At 41.9% G+C, this 19,109-nt stretch overlaps 1 protein-coding gene across 3 annotated transcripts in view; it reads left to right on the forward strand.

The window, feature by feature from the left end:
* znf423 (zinc finger protein 423) overlaps window positions 1-19,109 on the forward strand; it is a 144,566-nt gene that overhangs the window by 67,954 nt on the left and 57,503 nt on the right. Inside the window, exons 10-19 of one of the 3 annotated variants that reach the window (XM_051073570.1) lie at window positions 17-397; window positions 698-879; window positions 1,692-2,177; window positions 2,355-2,505; window positions 2,721-3,278; window positions 3,402-3,586; window positions 5,647-6,065; window positions 6,429-6,642; window positions 8,445-8,529; window positions 14,965-14,985. In XM_051073570.1, the coding sequence (XP_050929527.1) occupies window positions 17-397; window positions 698-879; window positions 1,692-2,177; window positions 2,355-2,505; window positions 2,721-3,278; window positions 3,402-3,586; window positions 5,647-6,065; window positions 6,429-6,642; window positions 8,445-8,529; window positions 14,965-14,985 (2,682 nt within the window). Of the gene's footprint in view, window positions 1-16; window positions 398-697; window positions 880-1,637; window positions 2,178-2,354; window positions 2,506-2,720; window positions 3,279-3,401; window positions 3,587-5,646; window positions 6,066-6,428; window positions 6,643-8,444; window positions 8,530-14,964; window positions 14,986-19,109 lie in introns of all 3 variants that reach the window. The other 2 variants (XM_018703549.2, XM_018703550.2) reach the window with 2 other exon arrangements.

Consider the following 19,109-nt stretch of genomic DNA (forward strand, 5'->3'; position numbering starts at 1 on the left):
CTGTCCATCTCTACAGGTGGAGGAGGGAATTGGGGTAAAGTGACATACTCTTGCCCCTACTGCTCAAAGAGAGACTTCCACAGTCTGGCAGTGTTGGAGATCCATTTGAAGACCATCCATGCAGATAAGCCACAGCAGAGCCATACGTGTCAACTCTGTTTGGACACTCTGCCAACACTCTACAATCTCAATGAACACGTGCGCAAAGCCCACCGTGCCAGTGGAGGAACTGTAGGCACCACAGCAGCAGCTTTTCCTCTGCTGCAGTTCACTAATGTCACAGCATTCCACTGCAACTACTGTCCGGACATGTTCGGAGACATCAACTCTCTGCAAGAACACATCAGAGTGTCCCACTGCCTCCCTGGTGGGATTGTGGCTGGATCCACCACATTAGGTGTGTTTTGTAAAGTTTGCCACTCTTCTTAAACAGTGAAAGTATGTCAAAGTATATGTTTTAGTAGGTCAGTGTTGAAGTGTGTATGGTTTCCAGACTGAGAAATGTTAAACAGGGGCTTTTGTAATATATAGCAGGATTGTCTCTGGAATTAGTATTTGGTTAAGCAGCTATGTTATTGTTAGTTAGAGAATTATTTTTTGGAATATCCTATTGTGGTCATAACCCTAGTAAGTACAGTATCTTGATTTGCTGCCATTATCATTGTAACAATCTACCTTAATCCATCCCTGATCCTAGAGGGGAATCATGCATTCTTCTGCAACCAGTGCTCTATGGGATTTCTGACAGAGTCTTCGCTGACAGAACACATCCAGCAGACACACTGCACCTCAGCTGCAGGAGGCGGAGCTGCGTCTGGAGGAGCGGTGGCCAAACTTGAATCTCCTGTACTACAGGCTGCATCTCAGTCCTTCATGGAGGTGAGTATCAAGAATTGGTCAGAATCACATTTTAAAAACCACCGTCTGAATCAGAGTTGGTAAGACGTGATAAAATAAATTGAGGCCCGCCTGTCTATCACCTGTTAAGCATTTCCTGTAGTTTCTAATGAGCCTGATGAAGAGTTAAGTGAAACATGTCTCTCATGTAACAAAAAAAACATTGATTATATATTTTTTTTTTCTGCATTGAGTCTGCAATTAATGAGCCTGCAGCTACTTTGAGTAATTTTGCATCTCACCTCTTGAACCCATAGTTCATGCTGTGCTCAAAACATAATTGGAATTGGACAGCAGTCGCAGACTAAATTTTTAATTTCTTGCTTTTTGATCACAGGTTCTGGGCAACTGTTAAATACGCACAAAAAAGAAAAAAAAAAAAAGCCTGCACATTGCTTTCTTGCTTCAGACTGTTCTTTTATTATACATGGACATGAGTGATGAAATTTCAACCACAGATTCCTATGTTCTCATAAACTTGGGTGTTAAAAGTCAAAAAGACGCATGGCTCTGTAGTGTTCACTGTCTGCTAATAATTGATGTATTAAACCTCATTTTGTGAACTTGCAGAGTTATGGGGATGACTATAATTTATGGTCTGTGCTTGTGTCTGGCTCTCATGCTCTTTTTTCTGTCTCTCGCTCTTTTCCATCTTCTCTTTTACTCTCCCAGGACTAAATAACAGTATATGTCAATGTACAATAATCTTAAAAAAGTAAAGAGTTATTGTCTATGTACAGGTTTACTCCTGCCCTTACTGCACCAATTCTCCTATCTTCGGCTCACTCCTCAAGCTCACCAAGCACATAAAGGAGAACCACAAGAACATCCCATTGGCTAACAACAAACGGCAGGCGAAGGTCGCAGACTTAAGCCCAGCCTCCTCTGACGTCGAGATCTCCTCTCCGAAACGCCACAGACTTGGAGGGGATTCCACCCCCTCCATGGGGAGCAATGGGGACTACCCATGTAACCAGTGTGACCTGCGATTTGCCAGCTTTGAGGGTTTCCAGGCCCACCTTAAGTCACATCTGGAGATGCTTCTGAGGCGCCAGTCCTGCCCCCAGTGCAACAAGGAGGACTTTGAATCCCAGGAGGCATTGCTTCAGCACCTGACAGTGCACTACACCACCACGTCAACCCAGTATGTGTGTGAGAGCTGCGATAAACAGTTCTCCTCTGTGGATGACCTGCAGAAACACCTGCTGGACATGCACACATTTGTCCTGTACCACTGCACTCTCTGCCAGGAGGTCTTTGACTCAAAGGTCTCCATACAGGTGAATGAGACAGCCTCCACCATGTGGCTTGTTATTAATTTTCTTTTTTTCTTTTTTACAATTTATAACATCACAACAACATCAGCGCCAGTGTAAAGAAACATGAATACATATCTAAAACACACATATAAGTTAATTATCTTGAATTGCTTCTTTCTCTGGGCATCTTTCATCCAGGTGCATTTGGCAGTGAAGCATAGCAATGAGAAGAAGCTGTTTCGCTGTACGGCCTGTGCCTGGGACTTCAGGAAGGAGGCGGATCTTCAGCTCCATGTTAAGCATAACCATCTGGGCCAAAGGTCAGGCCTCCCAGGGGGGCTCGGAGCAGGTATAGTGTACCTTTCCTTGGATCATGGCAAAGTTTCATTAGAAGTAGTAGACCTGACTCTGGAAGAAATACATAATAAACACAGGCAAAAGTTAGCTGACATTTATCAAAGAAAACCAACAAAAAATACAGTTTGTACAGTGTTTTCTTGTCAGCAGTCTTGTAGGGTAGAGCCTGAGCTTGAATCTACATATCATAACTTTTTCGTCTCACAGGACTCAAGCCCCGAAAGTGCATCTTCTGTGGGGAGACGTTTGGAACAGAGGTAGAGCTCCAGTGTCACATCACCACACACAGCAAGAAGTTCACATGTCGCTTCTGTGGCAAAGCTTTCCACGCCATCTCACTGCTAGAAAGACACCTGAGGGAGAAGCACTGCATCTTCGACGGTGGCAACATCACCGGCAATGGTGGTGGCACAGGGAGCAGTGGCAGCCAAAATGGGACACCCAATGGGCTGGCACAGTCCTCCAAGCGGGGAGGAGGAAGTGGTGGCAGTGGAGGTGCAGGAAGTGTTGAGAGAGCAACAGTGGTGGCTGCTGAACAAGCCGACCTGCAGAACATGTTGCTCAAGGGTGGAGTTGTGGGAGGAGGAACAGGGCAGGGGGCAGATGCAGCTAATAGCCATGAGGCGAGTGGGGGTGAGGAGGAGCTGGACAATTCAGAGCCCATGTATGCCTGTGATATCTGCGGAGCAGCCTACACCATGGAGTCCCTTCTGCAGAACCACCGGCTGCGTGACCACAACATCCGACCAGGAGAGGATGACGCCGGTAACCACTGATTTCTTGTCCCTCACCCACTCCTTTTAAATTTGCAGTTTAATTATTCATATTTTCAGTTAAATTATTTTGATATTTCAATGATGGTGATAATGGTTATATACTGTATACTAGGTTCTCGAAAGAAGAAGGCAGACTTCATCAAAGGCAACCACAAGTGCAACGTGTGTTCCAGAACTTTCTTCTCTGAGAATGGGCTTCGTGAGCACGCTCAGACACACCGCGGTCCTGCAAAACACTACATGTGTCCGATATGTGGCGAGCGTTTCCCTTCTCTGCTAACCCTCACTGAACACAAGGTACTTTTACATTTACTTCTTTCCAGCCTGTACATACTCATGTTTGGGTGTGTGTATCTTTTGAGCTATCTGTGTTTTAGCATCAGCATAGCTCATGACAGCTGTGATATATTTTGCTTGCGTTAGCTGTGATATAATCAAAATATCACAGCCTGGAGTGAGCTATTGCTTTTATTAACAGTTACAAGTGTGCAAGTAGTGTTAGGTGATGTTTGTCACTTGCAAGGTGTAGCTCCACTTCCTCCAGTCACCAAGTTTTAGTCGTCAGTATCTCTGGAGAGAGGTTAACTCTTGTGTTGCGGAGACAGTAGTTAGTGTCTTTACTTCTGCATGTCTGCTTGCTTACATATTCTGGGCAACATTGTCACAAAGTGACGACATCCATTATTTCAGTGTACCTGAAACACACAGCAAATGACACGTTTAACATTTAGGCCGACATTAACAGTCAGGATAGGCAACAGACAACTCTCTATATAGTTAGATAGAATTTTAAATAACTCTGTGGTTCCCAATCTTAGCCAAAACAATATACACAAGACCTACTTACCAAACATTGTTGATATTGCAGATCACTTCTCTTTTTGAGTGAGGTTATAAGGCTGATGCATAGATGGAAGAAATAACCCTCCATAGGTGAAAAGGGGCAGAGAGGATCTTCATGCTGTTCATACATGAATCCCCTTGTGTTCTCTTTATTCTTCTCCTATGGGTCATTGTGATTCTCTGTATGCTCGTTGAAGGCCAGTGTTGCATACTTAAGTCTGTTTTTCGTCTCTTTTGATGGTGAATGACGTGGGTTTGAGCTACTGATTGCCCTCATTTTCCCTCGTTCGAAGTGTAGCTGAATGTCAAACCACACTTTGTTTACTAGCCCCTCTGGAGTGTCGGGATCCAGCACCTTCTTTATGGCTTCTGATATTGGTGCATGATGAACTGTCATGTTGAGGGTTTTCACAATGCTGATGAATACATTGTTGCACATTGTGAACTTTGTGTCTTTGAGGAGACACCAGGACCAACTCAGCTGTGTGTCATCAGTGTAGTTAGTGTGGTTAGGTGCAGCATAGCTTCTCAGGTCATAGAGCTCAGCTTTGCTGTTTCTGACAGTGGCATAGAAATCTTGCTAAATTTCACTGACCTGCTCCTTTAACACTGTGGGTCTAAAACTAGACTTTTATACCTACACCAGTCTCAAAGCATTAAATGGCCTGTTCTGTTTGCTTAACAGTGTTGTGTTTATTACGTTTTTTTTCTAGTTTAGTCTTTTTACCTAGGTCTGCGTGTTATCTTTTAGGTTCAGCAGCGTCCTCCATAGTTAGGCCACCACAAAGGTCAAAGTTGACTTAAATATTCCATTTGTGAACAATTTGTGGAATGATACTGGATTGTGAAGGAATTAGACGGCATCACAGTTATATATACGGTTGTTATATCTCAGCTAACAACCAGTCAAATTGCTTGATTTGCAGTATCCATTTTATGATGTAATTTTGAGGTTTATGCAGAGAGACAAATGTAGTGTGGATGCCTCACAGGTATAACTACACAGCCATCTGTGTAGATGCATGTTTTTTGCTTTTCTCTTGTGTTAAGTTTTGTTGCTTTCTGTCTGTGTACCTGTCTTTTGATCCTGAAACTTCTTTGTCTGCTTTGAATTTAGACCTAAAAAATGTTAAATTGTCCTAAGAGAGGCAATTTGTGCTGCACCACACTTACAGAAATTTTTTTTGCATATTAAAAAAAATGAATTGTGTAATGCAACTACAGTCACAGTTACTACTGCAAGTATGAGTATGATTTATTATATTTATGTGAAAGACTATGAAAGACGTAATATTATTACACCATCATGATTTAATTCTAAAATGATAATTGATCATTCTAATAATAGTTATAAAGAATAAAATATGGGTTTTTATGTACCTCCATATTAATAATGATGGGTAATTTAGTTGATTCTATTAAATATTTCTTTAATTTATGCTTTGATAACAGACTTTGGTATTACTACTTGCCATGTTATATTGATAATTCTTCTGTATATCACTTCTCTCCAGGTGACCCACAGTAAGAGCCTGGACACAGGAACCTGTCGAATCTGCAAGATGCCCCTGCAGAGTGAGGAGGAGTTTATAGAGCATTGCCAGATGCACCCTGACCTCCGAAACTCCCTTACCGGCTTCCGCTGTGTCGTCTGCATGCAGACCGTCACCTCTACCCTGGAGCTGAAGATCCACGGCACCTTCCACATGCAGAAGCTTTCCAGTGGTTCTGCGCTTGGAGGAGTTGGAGGAGGAGGTGGGAATGGAGGAGCAGGTGGAGGGAACGGCTCAGCCTCTTCATCCCCTAATGGGCAGCTGCAGCACAAGCTGTATAAATGCGCCTTCTGCCTAAAGGAGTTCAAGAACAAAGGGGAGCTGGTGAAGCTGGATGTCAATGGCCTGCCTTATGGCCTGTGTGCTGGCTGCATGAGCAGGTAGGTATAAACCCTGTGGGTAACGGTGGGTGTTGATACAGACACTCTTAAGCAAAACTAGATAACTTCTTAATATTAAACGTAGCATACTGGTGTATCATATATGTGAAGTTGTGCCACAAAAGATTTATGCTGTCTCAAACATACTGTGTATGTACATATATTACAGTTTTTCTCCACTGTATCTGCTAAAAGGTGTTCACATATTTTCTAAAATTCCTAGAAAACAAGTGCTTAACCCTTCTCCCATAAACCTACAGTACAGCAACATACAGGTTAGCATGCAAACACCTGTATTTCTGCTGAGCAACAGTTTTGGTTGCTGAAATCGGCTAAAACGAAACAAATGCTCTGTCAAATCAGGGGCACAAATGGTCAGAGCCCAAGCCAGGGAGGAGCTGCCACGCCCGGGGACACGCAGGGAGAGAAGGCCATGGCCGGGCTGAGGTGTCCAGAGTGTGGGGTGAAGTTTGAAACCCTGGAAGACTTGGAGAGTCACGTCCAGACAGATCACCCCGAGGTCAGCCCTGAAACCAGTGCAGCAGGAAAGAAGGCTGAGGCTTCACCTGCACCGAAGGTGAGACAGAGTAGACTGAAATAAGTCAGAGAGATAAAAGGTTTTATTTTTATTGGATTAAACTTTTCCACTGAAAACTTCCCAGGCCAAGTCTTTGCCATTGTTTGGTCATTTTAATAGATAACATATAAAAAAAGTATCTGCTCAAACTCTGACAACTAGAATCAGATTTGCATCTTAAATATTAATATCTCTGTTGTTCTCCTAGACAGAGCCATCAGATTGAAGGAGCAAGACTGAGAGTGCAGTGCAGTAGATCAAACATTACACAATATAATTGTGGCAGAATTGCATTTGAAAGTCATGTAAATAAGATAAACAGCATTTAACAGATGGAGACATTTTCTGGAGTGCAAGAGACTCAAAAATCCTGCTGACTGTAGTTTTGCATGAGTTTGCTTGTAAGTGTGTGTGTGTGTGTGTGTGTGTGTATGTATGTATGTGTATGTGTGTGCGTGCGCATTCGCGTGGGCGTGCGTGAAGTGTTGATGCGTGCTGCTGTTTTTGTGTCTGTAGCTTGCATACGTGTGCTTGTGTGTATGTCGGTGTGTGTCAGCTGAGCCCCACTGGGTCCTGCGGCTGGGGCGTGCTGAGGCATTGTGGGAGCTGTTCGCTCTACTTGATATTGACAGTCAGGCTCCCCGGGACCTGCCGCGTGTCTATGTGTGTGAGAGTGTGTACTTGGAAGCGAGCGTGTCTCTGTGTGTGTGTGCGTGTTAGAGACAGTTCCCAGGGACCCTCTGTCTTACCTGCACCTTTGTTTCTGCTTAGTCTAACAGCACAAAGAAGACAAAGTAGGATTTCTCTCTCTGTGTGTGTATCTGTGTGTGTGTGTGTGTGTGTGTGTGTACTCAGTCTAGCAGGCTGAAGCAGCAGAGAGATAGTGGAAGTGGGGCCTTTGTGTATTTTGTATGTGTTTGTGCATGAGTGATCGCTGTGTGCTGTGAATGGATAAGCAGAGCCTCTGCTTCTCTCTCTCTTTGTTTCTGTGTCTCTCGCCCTTGTTTCTGTGGCTCTTTCTGTGTCTCTTTTTTCTCTCTTGTCTTTTTTCTTTCACACTCATTCCTCCTGTTTCTGTTTCATTGCTTCTTCCCTTAATCTTTTTGCTGTTCACTCCCTCTCTTATTAATTTCTGTCTCTCTCTGTCTCTGCAGAGGTCTTGTGCGTGTGTGTGTGTGTGTGTGTAACTGCATACCTCTTCCTTTCACCAAGTCTCTAAAGATTTAGTGTTGCTTGATTAGTGCAAGACTTTGAGCAGCATACAAGTATCATATGTTGAGGGTTCAGTGTGAGAGGGTGCAAAAAGCCTGACATTTTTCAAGCTTTAAAAAAATGTTGTAGTTTTTCAGTTTTCTACTAGCTGTTATGAATTATGCTCATAAAATGTGCATAGCCTATTCATTCTTGAACCTGGGGTTTATTTTCTTTCAGTTAACATGCAAATAGTTTTTTATGATTGAAATATGAATAAACACATTTTTCTGATCTACAGAAAGAACTCATTTATAGCTCCCCTTCTTTATAAAACTTGTTTTTGCAAAATGATATTGCCCTTTCACACTCACAAAATATCTACCACTCTTGAGTGGAATACATTACTTTATGTTGCGTGATGACATAATTTTATTTTCAACAGTGATTTATGTATTTAATGTGCTCAAAATATATATATATATTTTTTTCTGACTTTACAAAATAGTGTTTTTGTGCTTTTAACTTGACATTTTTATTATTTAATTTTATTTTATTATTCTACAAACAAAAGATCATGTTTTTGGTGTTTGTTTGTCTTTATGTTATAGAAAAAGACCTACCAGTGTATTAAATGCCAAATGACGTTTGAGACAGAGAGAGAGATCCAGATTCACGTCGCAAATCACATGATCGGTGAGTGAGGAACAGCTCTATCTATCTGTGTTATATTTAAAATGCGTGTGAGTGTGTGTGTCACTGTGTAAGTGTGTGTGTCACTGTATGACTGTGAATGTCTCTTGGTGTTGTCTCATGGTTTATTAGCACAACTATGCTGTCATTGTGTACTTCCCACACACATTTGTTTTGACAAAAACATGAACTCACAAACACAGATACAGAGGTGTGAGACAGACGGGTGAAATGAAGAGCTCTTTTTGACTTGCAGGCTGCCTGGACCAGCTGTTGTGCAATTTATCACTTAGCTTCATCTCTGAGTGTTGGAAAAAATTACTTAGAAAACAGAAGAGATTACAGATAAAAAATCATACACTAAGTGTAAAACAAGATATAGTAATTACAGGTATACCCTAGTGCACAATTTTAGTTTGAAAAGACATACGGCGAACACACTGACACTCCCTGTTATACTGGGGTACTCCTGGAGCAATGTAGTGTGTGCTCAAAAGCAACGTCATAACAGAATTTTAATGTGAATGACTAAGACATCGCACCATACATGTGTAACTTTAGGTACAGCTGGTTTTGCATTAAAAGAAATAGGAAAACAGTTGCCGAAGCTACAACAGTGATGTTAAGCTTTTTCACTTTGCTCCAATTATCGTCTGTGAGATCCTGTGAAAAGATTATATTAAATTGTACATTGTGTGTGTGTGTGTGTGTGTGTGAGTGCACCTATTCTTAGTGTATGTGTGTGTTTAACAAAAAATTGTGTTTAACTAAAACTACCTCCATAGTTTGGAGTCTATGTTCTTTTATGAGCTTCCCCTGTGACAGTTTTTTCTGCTCACTACTAATTTGCTGCCTTAGCATCTCTGTCGTCATGGAGATTAACGAGGTAGGCCCGTGAGTTGTACTGGGGAACAAACGCTCACTACACCCACCCTTAGCCCCGCACCAGACTTGACAGGCAATCCCCGATGTCACCGATGTACTCTGAGGTGTGTGTATGTGTATGTATGTGTGTTTGAAACTGAGGTAGAGCATGAGTCCGTGTGTGTGTGTGTATGTGAGAGTGCTGACATCGCTCTGAGTCATCTAGTAATGTCTGGAGACGATAGAAGAGAGAATTGAAACAGAAGTACAGCTGGAGCAACTTTAACTTCTTTCCCCCATGGTCCACACACTCTCACACGTAGTCATACACTGTCTCACACACACAGACAGGGATGCACAAACACAGGGACAAACTTTCCCACACGTGCACACACACCACCCACATAAAAGAACACACACTAAGTATAGTTTCTACTGTCTTTTACCTACTGTTCCTCTCTGTCCGTCTTCTTTGCTCCTCACGGCTTTTCTGAAACAACCTGCTTTCATTCTTTCAGTTTTTGTCCTCCCCCCCTCCATGTGTTCCTCCGACCTTCCTCCGTTTGTCTTCTAACCCTGTTTGATCTCCTTCCATTTTTTCCATCTCACCTCCGTTCCTCCACCCTGAGACTCCTGCCAGTTGTCCTGTCATTTCTCTCAGTGTTTCTCAGCCTTGTCTGATAGACAACTCATCCTTCTCTCTTCTCCAGTCTCTTTGTATATCTTTTCCTAAATTTCCCTGGATCCCCCCATCTCACACACACCCATATAAACACACACGCACGTACCCGCACACACATACCCACAGTGATGGCAGTTTTGGGTTAATTAACGTGCTAATTGTGTGAAAACCTAGCGCAGATTAATTATGAAATTGAGTCAGATTATTTTTAAGAGCTTGCCCAGTTCCTATTATTACATTTCCCTACAACCTTCCCCACCCCCACCCCTTAATGAAGAAGGAAGAGAGAGATCTTATTAGTGTAAGAGCATTTGTGGTGAGAAAATTTGAAGGTAAAAAAAAAAAAAAAGAAGTTGTAAATTTTTCTGTCATCTTTATCTTCCTATCCCCTGTAAGTTTAAATTCTGAGGTGTTAATTATACTGTTTCAAGGTTTTATTATGGCTGTAGGCTGTATCTGTGGAGCCCACAGTTTCATGCATTCATCATGTTAAGAAAACAAATGATTTATCCTGTAAGCGCCTATAGGCACATTTGTACAGGTGAATCTGACAGACATGTTAATGCACACAAACATGTTTCTTCATATGCTCAGGGTGTGGATGTGCATTACACTGACACACACCTGGTCACCAGCTGGCTCAGTGCTATACGCGATGGTGTGATAGTGTTATGATTTAGTTCTTTCCTTTCTCATCACATTATTCTCTTTCTCTTATCCAGCTCTCCTCCTCTGCTTAATCCTCATTTTCTTCTTTCGCAACACCCCCATTATCACCTTTGGTAAAGTGTCAGTGTCTGTCTACCAGTCTCATCAGGACACACATGCATACTTTGTCATCAGCTCTCACATTCGGTAACTCTACCACTGGTAGGTGTGCTTGTGTCACTTTTGATATTCTCACATGATTCAGTGAAACACCCTAGGGCATTAGACTGCCGCTCAGCCTGTCTGCCTGTCTGTGTGCCACTGAAAAATGTACAGGGGGAAGAAAATCTACAATAACAAATTAGATCATGTGATCCAGTCAGTGACCATGGTGTGTTACCTGTTACCGTTACATTGACACTTTTGACTGGTTGAGGGAGGAGAGAGGAGGGAGTTTTCTATTGGCTAATTGAGTCCAGTAATGTGATTGTCACATTGCTCCATGGGTAATACATGGTGCACCCCACAGTCCTGTTAATTACGCTGTCAGAAAGAGAAGGAGAGACGACATTCAGGGACACAGAGGAAGAGAGGGTCAGAGTGAGAAGTCTAGGGAGGAATCCTTGTAGCACTGAGGAAAAATCACTGTGATCTTCATCTGTATTGAGGCTCAAGCCACTCAAGGACATTCGTCACCAAAACATGTTCAAAAACGGTATCATTACTTAACCTGCTCTCGAATAAAGCAGTTATTCATCATACTACTCAAATTACTTTCTTACAAATTACTTCTTTTACTCTTAATAATTAATAACTGTCCTTAAGCTCAATAAAAGAAAAAAAAAAATCTGTGCCAGCAGCTGGCATGACTGTAAGTGACTTAATGTTTAAAGAAGAGACCCTGAAATGGTTCTCAGCCACAGTTTCTTCTTTACCGTGATGGTATAGTCACACCCCATGTGTGTTCCTGCTAGTTTTGGCTCTTACACAGCACACAAGTTAATTAAAACACCATGTGGTCAATGCCCTGCTCTAGAGGCAGAGACAGAGAGAGAGGAAAAACGTGAGGGAAGAGAGGCACGATAGGAGGGAGAGACAAATCATGCAGGAAGGTTGAAGGGGCAAAAGAAAATTAACATTTGGATTTTTTATAACTGCTCTTTATTTTTTAACATTTTGGCAGAATTTGCACACTGGCCCTGAATCTAGGCTAATATAGGGCTTTACTGAGTGTGATCATGTTACATAGCACTCGTCTATAGGCAGTTATCTGCACAGCATTGTACTTGGTCGGCTTATTGCACGGGCTGGTTGTAACCAGGTGGCTAAGGCTAGCATGTGTGGATTTACCTCCACTGTGTTGACTTTTCTGGCCTTTAGCTTCAGCGTGTGTGTGATCATTTTAGTGTGATAGTTAAACTGGATAAAATTAGAGAGACTCAAACAGGTGTCCAACTTTTTTTTTTTCTTTTCACAGCCCGAAATGTAACCAAAACAGTGTAGGTGGCCTCTGCTCCAAAGGGGACATGTTAGAACAACAACAGCTACAGAAAACTATTGTTGATTAGCCTGCAAAATACCCAGAATTCAGTGAGATGTGATGTTAATTTCTGACCTCTACAGAAAGACAAACTCATTTTAAGTGATATGGCAGGACCACTTAAAAATCCATAATCTCCAAATTGGTAGGGAAAACAGGCTAATGTAATTAAATATAATACTAGTAGTGCCCACATCTCACATTGTAAAAACACACACATGTGTTCATACACAGCCTCAGTCCATCTCCCACACACTGAGGAGAGAAAGAGAGATAGAAATGGAGTTATCTGTTTTTGCCTCAGGTACCAGCTTGTCATTTGAGAATATTTTTTGTGTTTTTTATGTAAGAGACTGAAACCTAAGGGCAAATACAGTATATATCATGTATGTACATTTAAATGTTGTATAGTATGTACAAAATGCATGGAAAAATGCATAAATTATATGAATCAGATTTTGAAAATTTGCATTTGTTACGTATTTTATAGGATTTAATAGCATAGTTACACACAGTGTTGTTTGCTTTCTTTTGCCATTATCAGTGAATATTATTCATTAAACAGAGCCTTCAGCTCACTGTCAACCTCTGTGTTTGTGTGTGTAAATGAATTTGTTTCAAAAAAAAACTTTTTGTCTATGCAGGTTTTTGCAATATATCTGATGTGTGTATCTCTCTGTGTGTGTGTGTGTGGGTTGGGGGCATATCCCACCTGTGTGTATGTGTAATCACAGAGCTGCGTGTGTTTGGTTTTTTTAGCCCCCAACACTCCTGAGCAGGTGGGAAGGGGAGGGAGGGCTTGAAGAAGCGGAGATGAGAAGAGAATGTAGAAAGTATTTATTTGTGTATTTGGCTGGGCACACTGGGGGGGAGACTTCATGGGAGGAGAAGGTGCGAGGGGGGTTAGAGAAGAGATGAGAGACGACAGAAAAAAGAAAGAGGCAGAGCTGAGGGTGGTGGAGGGCGGCACTGAAAAAGAAAGATGGCAGTAAACTTCAGGGTTTTTATCTCTGCATGTAGAGCTGCCCAGTAAGAGAGCTAATTTTGACAGGAAACCAGCACCATATTTGTGTCTGTGCATCTGCAGCCCCAGTAAATGTGTCGTGATTATTTTTGGTTTGCATCACCTGTACCATCCAGATTTATATTGCTTGCTTTTAGATAACCCCCAATGCTCTATTTCATCATCATCAAGACTAAAACTAAGATCATGATGGAATGCAATAATTTACCTACTTTGTGATGCGTGGTTTAGCTATTATTGTGACTCGATTTGTTTTGTCTTTGTGTCCCTCTTCCCTGCTCCCCTCATTCTTTGTATTATGTGTATTTGTTTGTACATGTATGTGTGTTTGTGTGTGCGTGTCTCTTTGGACTGCACCGCAGCGATTTTTGGCAGGCTTTATTGTTTTCTGCTGTGCAGCTGCACATCATAAAGAAGTTCCCTCCCTGTGTAATGGTGTGAGGTGAACTAAACGTGTGTGTGTGTGTGTGTGTGTGTGTGTGTGTGTGTGATACAGTCTGTCTTCCAGTTTGGCCTGTAATGGAATCAAAAATCAACTTCCATGCTATAAATTGCTACAACAGGATCCATACCAAAATGCTGAATGCAGATGTAAATAAAAAGCCAGGTCAAATGTGACCTCCAATTGGTGATTGGTGGATGAAAGCAAACCACCCATTTAAATAATATAATAACAGTAATTTACACCTTTTGAAGACACAAATGTTATTTTTAAAACCCAGTTTTAGTGTTATGTTAGTGCTTTGTATGAATACTATGGCAAAAAAGTTCTGATGTTAAAATTGCCCCTATACAGGGTGAAGATCACACACACACACACACACACACACACACACACACACTCTCTCTCACTAAATAAGGTCCTTGACAGCGTGTTCTAAGTGTTGCATGCAGCCACTAATGCTTTACTAATCACCTCAGTCTAGATTTCACAGCATGAGACCTCACTTCTCAAACACATGTAGACACACATGCTCTCTCACTTTTTCTCTCTCTCATACACACACATGCACCTCATGTGTGTCTGCACTGAGCCACAAGCTGTGTGCACACAAAGAGCATGTTACTGTATTGCTGCCTTTCACTGGTCCTAATCATACTGACTGTAACCCTCACTTTGATCTGCTAATAACATTATTAATAAAGAATAAATTGACTCTCCCTCTCTTTGGCTAAATTTTCTATCTCCAACCATTGCTTTCCATTGCTTTCCTTTCTTTTCACCCACTCCTCTCCTTACATCTCCTTTTTGTTAACCCCCTGTCTGCCCATCACTGTTACCTTTAGATGTAGCAACATTAAGAAGTCAGCTTTAAGCTGCAATTATACATTTGTGTCACAGTAGTTATGCTGTAGCTAACAGTGCAGGGAGTATTCTATAGTTTCACATACTGCAGGCCATACCAGCTCCCCAAAAATAAACAGCAGTGTCTTGTCATTCAAGCAGTGGGTTTTCAGTTTCTCACTTTCACTTGATGTGGTGGTGATAAAGGTTTCAAAGTCAGTTTCTTCTTCCTCTTTTTTTAAATGGCTTTTCTCAATGACAGCAAGCTAATTTGTCTGCAATACTGCTTTTTGCCTCCTCCCCACACATACCACGTTCACACTTCGTATTACTAATCCTGCCCATTCTCTCCTCCGCTTTCCCCCATTCCCACCTGCCTATTGGATGGCCCATAGAAGAGCCCACCTGTCGGCAAGGTTTGTCCCCTTTCTGTCTCCTTAGCTCGCATTATGAGCAAGACGGCACTGTGCTGTCTCACTGCCTGCCCATCAGCATTCCATTTATTAACATTCTTCTGCTTTTGAATATGTATAGATTAGTATTTAGCACGTATTATTTTTGACTTTGCATTATTCAACACAAGATATTGGCAAATCACAAATGGTTAGCAACCATGTGCAAAAGCCACATTGCATGGTGTGGGAAAAAAGCAGAAACTTAGCTCTCAACGTAGGCTAGACATTGTTCAGTATTTCCTCAGTAGCAGAAAGCAGTGTGTATTCTGAAAATAATATAGACTGTATTCAAAAAATCTTTAGAGATGATTATGAATTTGACACATTTTTAGCCAAATCTTTGCCCAATTATCCCTGACTTCACCTCCAAACCTCATTCACACCAATCCCTGCTGCTAGCTGCATGTTTCATTTTCCTTCCCACCTCATACACAACACAACACACACACACACACACACACACACACACACACACATACACACACATACAGATGCCTTGGAGGTATCTAGTGGCCACTCACCTGGATCTAAGTGCTCCCCGTGGAATGTGGTGGCTAATGATGTGTCCACAGCATGAGCTTTACTTACCTATTTACATCAATGCACACTAATAATGTTAGGTAGCCTTGCTTAATCACATTTTTAACATTTCGATAATCAATAGGTAAGGGACATACAATACTTTAAAGTGAAATGAGGCACTCACCTGAATCACTAGCGCCTTCGCCTTTAAATTTGATGGAGACTTTGGGTGCAAACCAAAAACAGTTTATGAAACCCTCTGTGTGGAGTAAGGCATTAAATAAACTCAGCTAGCTTTTATTTTGTAGCCGGAGGTTGCACTTATCTTCCATTTCAGAACAGTCAACCTGCATTCAGGCCGTCTATTAGCCTGCAGTCAAATATGTGATGCGCTTGACTAGTAATGTCGGTCCGCTGTCTAAGCAGCCATCCCAGGGGCCTGTGGCTGAGTTGGTGTGTGTCTGTGCACTCATCTCTCTGTGCTTCCTGGTGTCCTCTTTCTTCCCCCACTTTCCCTTTACACATGCACGCACACACACTTGTTCCTACGTATGTGTATGCAATAGTGTGCAGGGTCTAATGTGGTTACTTTGTGTCACTGAAGACGTAATGAGGCGAATAAGAAGCTTTTAGAGTCAATGGAGGTGGATAATGTGGTTGCGGGCTCACTCATGTGAGTGTGTCTGTCTGTGTGTGTCACAGTCTTTGCCACCGGCTAGCAACATTGCTCTTCTCTTCTGCCCTGCTGCACCTGAACTAAAAGGCTGCAAACTACTCTGCCCTCTGTGTTGGCTGGTGTGTGCGTGTGTCTGCACTAGTGCTCTGAGCTGAAGAAAGTGCTTCACTTACTGCAGTTATTAGCGGACAGCTTGTTAGACCGAAAAACTGAAATGAAGTACTGCAGGAACGCTGCTAATCCCGTCCCAGGAACAAGTGTCCCGTCTGAGAGAGTTTTTAGCACCACAGGCGATGACATGTCTTCTCAGAGGAGTGTGCTTAAATCTCAGCACACTGATCAGTTGGTGTTTCCTTCCTGTCTGAAGCGGTAAAAAGCTGTTTACACACATTTCACTCACCCAGCACCTCCCCTCAAACACTTCTGCTCATATGTGCTCTCTCTCCCATACTACTAGTACTAGTGTCACAACTACTACTACTACTGCTTATACTACATTTTCTTTAATCGTTATCTTCAGTACAAAACATATTAAATTTTAGGGTTTGTTAAAAATTAATCTTCCTAAAACCCTTCCATTGAAATAAGGTGTCAGTGTTGGGTAGACTTCATGTTAAATCAGAATATTTGGTAAATTAATGAAAGAAAATTGTAGTTTTAGAATAATGTTGTTGTTGTAGAAATATAAATTTTGCAGTATAAATAAATCGCCATGTACCTGAATTAAGTCTTAAAAGGTACAAGCAATTTAGCAATACTAGCAAAGTTGTTATACCAGAAAAATGATAATAACAAAATGTGATTTATGAGCAGTGTGACTGTGTGAAGGACTGAGCAGGATATTGGTCTGCACTGTGATGGTATGAACGTAGGAACAGATGACAGCCCTCCCTCCCCGTCTTCCATCCCTCCCCCCCATCCATCCTTCCCTACATCCCTTCCTCCCTCCCTCCCTCACCACCTGGAGCCAGCGAGCTGTGACACCAGAGGGAGGGAGGGAGTGATGATGAAGGGACAAGGGACTGGAGAGAGGGAGGGAGGGAAAGAGAGAGGACCGCAGAGGGCTAGATGAAGAAGATGAGAAGGAAAGGAAGGATTGGGGGGGGGGGGGGGGTTTAAAGATGAGATGGGGCATATGAAGACATATGTAAATGAAAGATAATGCAGGAAACTGAAATTAATTTGAATAAAGACTTACTTCATTTACTAAAAGCCTACTATACAAATAAATATTAGTATTGAGCTGGTCTTGAAGTACATGTAGTCATACATTTTAATGAGAAAATGGCAATAGAACAGTGATTCAGATTTGTAGTCAGCAACAAAACATGCTCAAAAGCACACTCTATGACATTGCCAGTAATCTATGTAGAAAGTGATTATGATTAATCGGTATAACATTCTCATAAGTCTATTTACTCACCTTGTATTGTTCACTCTTTCACATTTTCAGTCCCTCTCTGTCATGCTGTTGTTTATATTTCTTCAACCTCCTCTGACAGTGTTAAAAGAAAGTATTTGCTCTCTGTTATCCCCCATAACCTGCCATTGTCGGCTTTATTGACTGTGCATGAATACCAAGACAGAATTGTTAGTGTATTTCTGTGTGTGTGTGTATGTGTGTGTGTTTTTGAAGGCTGGGAGCATGGTGCTCCCCTGGAGAGCTAATTTTGTCGTCTTCTCGCTTGATTTACCTTCTTCTTCTTCTGCTGTTTATTACCAGTCATTACAAGCTGTTTGGAAACCTAATAGGACACACTGACAAATAGACTGGGAGAGACCCAACTAGGATAAGCATCAGAACACACAATAGTAATATATGTGTGTGTGTGTGTGTATGTGAGAGAGAGAGTGAGAGGGAGACAGAGTGAAAGAGTGAGTGCTTGTGTGTCATGTTTCATGTTTACCTGTGAGAATATTTGTACATGCAACATCAGCTATCTTAACTCATGTATAGAAGTTGTCTGCTTTTGTGTGAATGATGTCTTTGTCAGCTCTCTTTATGTAGGTAGGTGGTGTGTGTCTGTATGTGTGTGCTTGTTTATTGAGCGGGTGGCCAAAGATAGAGGGCTATATACCATACTATGCCTGCAACCCCGCCTTTGCATTCCCCTCTCCTCTCTCTCTTTTTCTCTGTCTCAACCCGTCCAGGTGTGGCTGCACCAGCTGCTAAAGAGAACGGGACAATTACACATACACACACAGACACAAACTAACATACACACACACCTCCTCTCTCTCTATCTCTGCTGGCTAATTGTCACAAGACAAACAAGGCGCTTTGCCTTTATGCGCTTCATAAACAGGGGCCAAGCAACAATTAACTCCCTGCTTAATTCACTAACTATTCTGAATTCATTTTCTCCTGTGACAGGCACATCTGTCACAGCTGGTAGCGAGTGAGACTGTATGTTTTTTTTTTGTGTGTGTGTGTGTGTGTTAGAGATAGAGTTTGGGCCTGTATAGTAATGCAATCAGGCTGTACCTTTAAACAGGATACATTAAGGCTGATTACTCATGTATGTGAGCATGATCAAGTGCCACAGATAAACACATTGTTTGTATGTGAGTGTGTGGGAGACAGAGAGACAGAGAATGTTTCAGGATGTGTGAACAAAGAGAATGATGAGCATATGTTGATTATCAGTTATCAGTGTCAGTTTGTTTAGTTATGTGTTATGCATATGTTTGCTTCTGCATTTGTATATGTGTGTGGGGGGAAGGCAACTGTATACTCTTTCAAAGCATCATGATGTAACTCGGCCAGGTGGGTTGACCTGCATTTTATTTAAAAGAGAGTGTGAAGATAGCAGAACAACCTGGACACAAATAATTGTTGACTACTGAAATAAGTCATACACACCCAAAACAAAATGGCATGTCACAC

This window comes from Lates calcarifer, linkage group LG10 (assembly GCF_001640805.2).
Source record: "Lates calcarifer isolate ASB-BC8 linkage group LG10, TLL_Latcal_v3, whole genome shotgun sequence".
In the NCBI taxonomy this organism is placed as follows: domain Eukaryota; kingdom Metazoa; phylum Chordata; class Actinopteri; family Centropomidae; genus Lates; species Lates calcarifer.